This window comes from Budorcas taxicolor, chromosome 12 (assembly GCF_023091745.1).
Source record: "Budorcas taxicolor isolate Tak-1 chromosome 12, Takin1.1, whole genome shotgun sequence".
Taxonomy (NCBI): domain Eukaryota; kingdom Metazoa; phylum Chordata; class Mammalia; order Artiodactyla; family Bovidae; genus Budorcas; species Budorcas taxicolor.
Genome location: NC_068921.1, coordinates 86,220,054 through 86,229,083, shown reverse-complemented (window position 1 = coordinate 86,229,083; position 9,030 = coordinate 86,220,054). Strand labels below are relative to the sequence as shown.

At 57.3% G+C, this 9,030-nt stretch overlaps 1 protein-coding gene across 1 annotated transcript; it reads right to left on the bottom strand.

The window, feature by feature from the left end:
• Positions 1-2,596: 2,596 nt before the first annotated feature.
• SOX1 (SRY-box transcription factor 1) lies at positions 2,597-3,712 on the bottom strand. Its single transcript, XM_052649953.1, has one exon. It carries the CDS (start codon positions 3,710-3,712, stop codon positions 2,597-2,599), a length of 1,116 nt encoding a protein of 371 aa, XP_052505913.1.
• Positions 3,713-9,030: the final 5,318 nt, after the last annotated feature.

Sequence of the window (9,030 nt, the reverse complement as noted above, 5' to 3'; positions counted from 1 at the left end):
AAAGAATTATTTGCTTTTCTCCTCGTTGTTCAACAAAACAAATTGCTGAATTTCAGGAATTCCTGTTTTCAGATCATCCGGGGTTTTTAACAGCGTGGCTTGGGGCCACCTGGCATTGACTGTTTCTGCCGACTTGGTATGAGGCCCACAGGGGAAAATGCCGCGCTGTAAGTCCACCTACCAGGAGACGACAGACAGCTTTGCCAGGAGCCCTGGCTAAACTTTTTATGGTCAGAAACATTTCCAGTGTATCCCACATTACTAACATTGTTGTGCCAACAGTCCAGCAAAGATACGAATGTGTTTATATGTGAGCACCGCCCCATATGTCTGCCCCCTTAGCAGGTTGCAGGGAGATGCAAAAAAATGCCAGGCGAAGTCCACTGAACTCTGGACATTTCAGAGCAGATGAGGCCTGCGCCTCCCACCGCTTGGGGAGTCCACAGAGCATCATAGACTTTCTCAAAGTGTCTCCCAGAGCAGACTGTGTGTGGCATTTATTTTCAGATTGTTTCACTATCTAAGATGCTGTTCTGCCCAGCAGTCCCTATGTATGCAAACACATCAAATTGCTAAAGCAAAAAAAAAAGAGGAGAAAAAAGAGGGAGACTACTATCTTGTTAGAAAGAAGCAACTGCTGTAGCTCTTGAAATTTCTGCAGTCACCTTAAGGAATGAGTGGTTGAAGCAAAATTATCAAAGTGACTCCAAAAAAATTACACATCAGTTGTCAGGTGAGCATTTTACTTAAAGCTGTTCTCTGTGCAGGCTGACCGTGGTTCTCATCAACCTGCTAGCACAGGGCCACGTTTGGGTGGACAGTCTCTGCTCATCTCAGGACAAAAAAAAAAAAAAAAAGTTGAGAAAAATATGAGGGGCTGATGAAATCAATGTATTTGATCTGACCGAAGGCTTTGTTCTTTTCAAAAATATAATTTTCATCTTTATGCTGTGACTAATGTCAAAACGTATTTGCTACAGTATAACTTTCAAATGCAATATTTAATGCTGTCAGATTACTTGAAGACAAACTTTTACAGAAAACTTTAAAATCCAGAAAAAACTGCAATGTACCAATAAACACCTAGAAAAAATATAATTAAAAAAATTAAAGCATCAAACAACCTCAGATCTCATCAGGAATAATAAACGCCGCATCTTGCATTCACATCGGTTAACAGCTTGCATCCCAATTCACTCGGGGCATCTGGGAGTGGTCGGTTTTGTGTGTGAAAACCCAACGAAACTATTTTGTCCTTTTCCAAGGAGAAATATACCAGAGGGAGGGGTTGAGGACAGACAGAGGGGAGTCGGTTCAGTACATTTTGGTTTAGAGAGTGCGTTTCCTTGAGGCAAATTCAGAAAATTTCACTTGCTGTCTCATTAACTGCAGGGGAATGGGGGCCGCTGGCGCCCCCACCGTGTCTTTGTCGTCTGTCCTTGCCCTGGTCCCGCCATTGGGGTCTTTTCTCCTCCCTCCTTTGGACCAAACTGCGCGCAGGTCCCAGGCCAGCAGGAAGAGGCTCGAAAGGAGGAATCGCAAAGCCCGCGGCATCTGCCTGCAGTTAAAAACTAGGCACCCAAGGCCGGACTATAAAACTATTTTTTTTTTTTGGCAATTATTTCTCGTTCCGTGATGACAGTGTAAAGTCTACAAAATAATCTATCGATTTTTACTCCCCGCCCTTCCTCTTTAATGCAACTCCAAGGACACTGTGCCCTCTCCCCCTGCTTCCCTCAGTTTCATTTCATGCTGATAATTTTTCTTTCTCCTTAGTCAGATTAACTAATTGTATCTTGAGCTCATAAAGCATGATTATAAATTCAGCACGTTTCAAATTTATAGGGAAAAACGGACTTCTCGCTCTTATATTTATTGACTCAAAGCTCGATGCAATTTTTTTTTAGGGTGGGGGGTTCTTTTTTTCGTTTTTAGAAGAAAGGCTTTTTAGGAAACTATGTACATAACCTGAATCCCCCTCCCCACACCGCGACGCCGCAAATAAAGATTCCACAGCGCATTTACATGAAATAATACAAAACAAACCAAAAAAAAAAAAAAAAGAAAATGCTCAGATACAGAAAGTTTTACAAAACCCAGAATAACGCTGCCGCCTGAAAGGGGTGGGTGGGGGGAGTCTCTTTGTATAAATTAACAAACCGACCCCCCCCCCCCCAAAGCCGTAACGACTGCCAAAACTCGTGTTTGGCGTCGCCTCCCTACACAGCTAACAGATGAGACCCGCTCCCCGAGCCGCCGGCACCCGACGCCGTCAAGAGGCGACGCGGGATGAAAGCGGGCGCGCGGTGCGGTAGGAAAGTTGGGAGTCGCCTCGTGCTTGCTTCGGTCTCTGTGTCCCCTCGAGCAAAGAAGACGCTTTCTGCCTCCTCCGCGGATGGATGATAAATACTGTACAAAAAGTCTCAAGAAAACACCGGAGTTCAGACTCCGACGCGTAACCGTCCCGCCGAGCGGTGCCCGGGAGCTCGCGGTCGGGGGGCCGGGCGGCGCCGGGCATGCGGCGCCAGCGTCTTCCTTTCCGGGGGAGCGTGGACAGGCCTGCGCGGAGGCCGGCCGGCCGGGGGTGCCCGCGCCCCTAGATGTGCGTCAGGGGCACCGTGCCGTTGGCGCCCGCGCCCGCGCCCTGGTAGTGCGGCGGCAGCGAGTGCAGCCGGCTCTGCGCCGCCGCCGGGTCGCCGCCCTCGCCGGCCGGCAAGTACATGCTAATCATCTCGCGCAGGTCCCCGGGGCACGGCGCGCGCGAGTGCGCCGCGGCCGGCGGGCTGCCGCTCGGCTCCGACTTGACGAGCGAGCCCAGCGCGCCCAGGGCGCCCGACGACGCGGCCGCCGCGGCCGCCGCGGCCGCCACGGCTGAGTTCTGGTGCGCGCCGCCCGCGGCGCCGTAGGGGAGGCCGCCGTAGCCCGAGGGCGAGGCGCTCATGTAGCCCTGCGAGTTGGAGATCGGGCTGTACTGCAGCGCGCCCATGTCGTAGCGGTGCATGGGCTGCGGGTTGTGCGGGTGTGCGTGCGGGTGGTGCGCGTGCGGGTGCGCGGGGTGCGCGTGCGGGTGCGCGCCGCCCGCGCCCGGGTGCTGCCCGTAGGCCAGCTGCGCCTCCTGCATCATGGCCGCGGCGGCCGCCGCCGCCGCCACCGAGCCGGGGTAGGCGCCGTTGGCCCAGCCGTTGACGTGCGCGTAGCCGCCGCCCGCCGCGCCTCCGGGGCTCTCAAGCCGCTGGCCCACGGCCGCCGCGCCCACGCCCACGGCCACGGCCGCGCCGCCGCCCGCGCCGGCCGCCAGCAGCCCGCCGGCCAGCGAGTACTTGTCCTTCTTGAGCAGCGTCTTGGTCTTGCGCCGCGGCCGGTACTTGTAATCCGGGTGCTCCTTCATGTGCAGCGCGCGCAGCCGCTTGGCCTCGTCGATGAACGGCCGCTTCTCGGCCTCGGACATGACCTTCCACTCGGCGCCCAGGCGCTTGCTGATCTCCGAGTTGTGCATCTTGGGGTTCTCCTGGGCCATCTTGCGCCGCTGACCGCGGGACCACACCATGAAGGCATTCATGGGCCGCTTGACCCGGTCCTGGTTGGCCTTGGAGCCCCCGCCGCCGCCGCCGCCGCCGCCGCCCCCGCCCGCCCCGGCCGGGCCCGACAGGTTCGTGGGCGCCTGGGCGCCGCCGGGCGAATGCAGGTCGGTCTCCATCATCATGCTGTACATCGGGGCGGCTCGCGGGTTCACCGGCGCCGCGCGGAGAGGGCCGGGCGCATAGACGGCCGGGGAGGGGATGGAGAGGGGCTCAGACGGAGCGAGGCGCGGGCGGGGGCGCGAGGTCCTGGCGGAGAGAAGAGTGCGGAGAGGTGGAGGCGACAACGGCGCGAAAGAGGCAGCGACACACGCACTTAGCGCCGGTCCGGCTCACGGCTGGAAAGTTTCTCTGAAGCGCCAACCACTTGCCGAAGAGGCCGAGGGCCGGGTCGCCGTCGCCGCAGCCGGGTCGCCCTCGGCGGCGCGGTGCCCACAGCTGCAGGCGCGGCCAAGTCGCAGCTCCACTTTCCGGGGCGCAGCGGTGCGCGGGGCCCGGCTCGGGGCTCGCCGCCGCCGCCGCCGCGCAGCTCCTTCCTCCTGCGCTCGGTCCTCCGCGGCCTCCAGCTCCGGGGCTGCAACTTCTAGCAGGGCGGCGCGCCGCGTGCGCTGGGCATGTGCCGGTCCCAGGTGCCCGGGGGGAGCGAGTCGCCGAGGGGAGCGGGAGGGGGCGCGGGGGCGGGGGGCGATCACGGTGCAGCCGGGGCGGGGGGCCGGGGGCCGCGCAGGGAGCGCAGGCGCGCCGAGAGGGCCTGAGAGCGGGGCGGCCGAGTCCGGGACGCGCTGCCTGCTGCCTGCCCGGGGCCGTGCGCTCGGAGCGGAGGCGCACGCGGGGCCGGCGGCGCGCGGGGCCCAGCAGCCATACGCCGGGCCCGGGCTGCCATTAAATGAGCGCGCCGCGGCCAATGGGAGCCGGCGGCGGCGGCGATTTGCATGGCGCGCTGGCGAGTGACGTGGGGAGGGGGGGTAGGGGCGCCGGGCGCGGGCGGCGGAGCGGGAGGAGCGGAGGGAGGCGGCGGAGCAGGGGAGGAGGGAAGAGGGAGGAGGGAGGCGGCCGGGAGGGGGTCCACGCCACGCCGCTTCCCGAGCGCGCGCGGCGGCGGCGGCGGCGGCGAACCCGGAGCTCGCCCTCCTCGCCTCTCCCCGCCCGCGCGCTCCGAACGATTAACGAGCGGGTTTAAAAGCGAAGATGAAGAACGATTCCTGCGGGGCGAGGGGCGGGGGCCGGCAGCCCCGAGCCACGTTTAAAAGAGCTCCGAGGAGAGGCGGCCCCTCTGCTCCCCCGCCAGCCGACTCCGCGCCTGCTGGGAAGGGGGAAGTTGGAGGCCGGGGCGGGATGCTCGCCCCCTGCTCAGCCCCGGGGCCAGAAGGCTGGGCGCGCCCTCGGGAGCAGGGGAGACCTGCCGAGGCACGGAGCTGGAACACCCCCCCCCCTTCCCCCGCCCCGCGGGCGCGCCCGCGAGGCCTGGACCGCTCCGTCCCCCTCCCAAGGCGCACGCTTCGCCGCCGGCGGGCTGAAGTTCTCAGCCCCTTCCCGTAGGGAAGGCCTCCGCGGTCCAGGCCACGAAGATCCCGAGACGCGCGAGCGTCTGCGCCGGGCCCCGCTCCACGGCTGCTCTTAGCATCAGCCCTGAAGTCTTATTTTGGACGGGGTGGGGTGGGGGGTAATGAGTCTAGGGGTCGGCATCACGTGCTCTTCTCCGTGTGGCTTCCTCCTGAAACGGCCTTTCTAGGAAGGTTGAAACCAACAGGATCTATCTGGAACCTAGTGGCTCAACGACAGTTGAAAAAGTTGGTTGAAATCGCTAACGAAGGATCTAGCCCACGCTCTTCTGGAGCCGTTTGCTTGAGAACTGCGATAACTTCGTAAACGGAGGGCGGGGGGCACCTGAACCCGAATTGGAAAGGTGGGGCCTCGGGACTAGGAGGCGGATGCCCTTTTCCTGCTTTATGCAAACCAGACGTCTGTTTCCTGGAACGAAGAAGGCACAGACCTGCGGGTGTAATTGTTGAACCCTGAAGTGTTCTCAGTACCGGGAAGCACAGGCCCGTTCTCAAACACCAGTGCGCTCACGCTGTGGGTACAACCCCAAGGGTCTGAAAATGGCCTAAAGGCTTGCGGAAAATTCCTAGAGTCCTCGGGGAGGAACGGGGGCGTCTCTGTGCGCTGCTGAGGGTGGTGCTTAGGAGGTGGCTGGTGGGTAAAGTGGTGCCCAACCAAAGCGCCCAACTGACCATCTTGTGACGAAAATAAGCCGATGATGATCGTTACAAGACGAGTTAAGAAGGCTGTTCCATACGTCGGGCAGCGAACACACGACGCCTCTTCCCCCACCCCTTAAAAAATTCTGAGCTTGTGAATTTCCTGACCCTGTTGCTTGTCCCGGGTACAGGAATAATGCTTTCTTTCCTCTCAATTGCTGTGATTATTACTGTTGCTTTTTATTATTATTATTATTTCAGGATTGTTGCAGTGTGCAGTGCAAGAGGAAATTGGCCTCTGCCGATTTAACTGCTTTCATTTCAGGCCATTCAGCATTTAATAGTGAACTCATCAAATAATATATAATTATATTATAAAGGAAACGTCATTTCATATTTATTTTTCACTAAATATCTAGGTTATAAACTTGGTTTTCAATTGCCTTCTTATTTCACCAATCGAGTTTGTTAAACCTTTTGATTCGTTTCATGCACTACCTGCAAATACCACTTGCATTGTGAATGAACAAAAAAAGAACAGGAATATTCCTGAAGAATGCTATAGATCTGTTTCTCCTTTGATAACTTAGGAGGCAATGGGTGTGCAGTGTGATCCAGTGTGTTATGGAAAGTCAGCAAGACTGAAATAAAGGAAATGGTTTACAAATTATAAACTATACTATCTACTTAGCAATTGAAAGATTTCTTTCCTATGCTTTTCAATTTAAATTTTAAACTAAATAGCCTAAGACCCCCCTGAAAACGCTTTGTGTGAATCAGGCTTGGCACCTTATTTTTCCGTATCAATGGAGCAATTTATTTTATAAACACTCTGCACTCCAGTGTGCATTGCAGGAATGCTTTATGCTTTGGGGAACTTGGATAGCTGACTCGGAAATGGTCTGATTTCTTTCCACCACAGTCTTGAAAATTGTTTCCAAATACAAAGTTACCCTTGTTTTCCAGAGCATCTGAATAGGGGGTAAATGGTTTAGCCCTCTGTTAGAGCACGCTGGTGCTCAGCATCCCGGGCGCTCTCCATAAGCCCTTTTCAGTGATGAGGTGGTCCCTGGGCCCAAGCTGGTGCAAGCGCTGTGGGTGCCCACTTGCACAAACATTAAACTCAAGCTGCAGGTGTAACTTGTTGCCAAGTGATGGATGACTGACAGCCGCCGCCTGTGCCAATTAGGCAGTGGCAGGGCACTGCTTGCCAGAACTCCCAGTGCCTTCCTCCCTGGCATGGAGGCTGAGGAGCTTCACATGAATCCCTGCCAGTGACGGCTTCTCCCGGCCTCAGTGTCTTCCCCCTTGTGACCTTCGCTCCCTGTCACTCCTGAAGAAGCCAGAATGGTCCAAAACAGTTGGGAAAACACCTCCTCTCCCTGAGTCTATGTTCCTCGCGCCTGACCCCCACCAGGTTGGCAGGGACCCTCTCCAAGGCCAGGCATTGCAGAATATGAAGACAGACTACACTGGTTCCAAGTAACATCAGAGCCCAGACCCCCAGCGATGGATTCGTTCACTGTTGATCGGCCACATTTGCTCTCTTGGCAACTCGGAAACTTCTTTATGCCTGTTTGTTCAGAGCGCCAAAGAGAAGATCAGCTTAGAAATGTGGATGAGTAAAGATGCTTTCTGTCCTTTTATTTAACTTTTGGGGACAATCCTCAAAGAGAATTCAGATCCAAGCCATCATTAGAGGAAATTATATACACACACCTGTGCATATGTGTACACACAAGTGCACACAGATAACACACGCCTGTGTATAAACATGTATACACAATATATGCACATGTCTATATACATGTGCACACACTATATGCATATGTATACACGTATGCATACACAGGATATGCATATGTGTACATGTGTGTGCACACAGAATACATGTATACACACGGGACATATACGTGTATGCATTCATGTACACACGGGTGCACAGAGAACATGTTCATACCTGTACATGGCATGTATATACCGAAGAATATACGCATCAATATACATACAGGTGTGTGCCCAAAGAATATACGCATATATATTCAAGTCCTGTGTTTAGGCGGTTATACAGGAGCCCTTGACTCTCCAGTAACTTGAGTTCTGGACTTTAACACCCGGAGCTCACGCTGCGTGTTCGGAGTGACTCGGACTTGGCGTTGGCTCTTTCCCCTTGCTGAGGCTGCGCTCAGGAGAAGGCTGGACAGCAGCCCGGCCCCAGCAGCCTGGCAATGAAAGCCTGCTCTCAGGTACACAGAGATGATCTGCTCGAGCGCCAGTCTCAAGCTCCAAGGAGCAGAGATGGACAGGTTAGGAGTTTCCGAGGACAATCAAAGGGCCCTCTGGGAACGCGAAGAAGACGAATGTTCTCCCAGGTCTCCCGAGGCCTTGGCGCAGACGGCCCGTCCTGCTGACACTCTCCGGAGGCGGTGCCCAGACCTCGGCCTGCGGCCTTGCCTAACTCAGCCCAGCCACTTCCGGAGGCCCCGAGACCGAGGCCGCGGGTAAGCGCCTCCACAGACCTCCCAGGGCGCAGCCCGACGACCCAGACCAAGGTTTTAACAAGCAAATCACGACGGAGCTGCCAATTCCTTGGCAGGACTTTTCGGAAAGAAAGTAATCTGAGAAGAGAGAGGAAGAGCAGCCGGAAAGAAAGCGCCGGAGGGAAAAGGGAAGAGAAGACAATTCCATTGAAAGGCCTCCGAGGTCATCTCGGCCAACAGGAGGCGCAGACGGAGAGGAGGCGGAGGCCCGCGCGTGTGGGAGGGGACCGCGGCGCTGGGCGGGCAGGAGGGGACCTCGCGGGGAGGCGGGGGGAGCCGCCGGGTGCGCGCCCGGACCCCGACGCCGGCCCCGCGCGCGTCAGCCTGTACCCAGCCGCCGCGCGGGCCGCGGTCGCCGTCTGCTGGCCGCCACCGCCCTCGCCGCCCGGGCGGAGCTCGGGGGCCTCTGGCCGGCGCTCTCCAGCCAGCAGCGGGTCCCAGGGCTCGGCGCGCGCACTCGGGGCTTTGAGCGCGGGTGACGAGCTGGGGGCCTTGGGGGCGCTCGTCTCTCCTGGTCCCGGGGCGCTCGCGTACCCACTCTGCGTCGTGACCAGGCTTGGTCCCACTGTTACCAAAGCCAAGGGCCAAAGTAACAGAAAAGTTTTTTCTTGATGGTGGCGAGTTTTTGTCTTAAAGGGGAAAGTAAAAGTCGTGGAAAAGCGGGAAGAGAGGAAGCAGAGGGAAAGAGAACCGCTGCCAAGTCGGAGCTTC

Coding starts and splice junctions, on each gene's coding strand:
- SOX1 (XM_052649953.1), bottom strand. CDS start 3,712: ATGTACAGCATGATGATGGAGACCGACCTGCATTCGCCCGGCGGCGCC.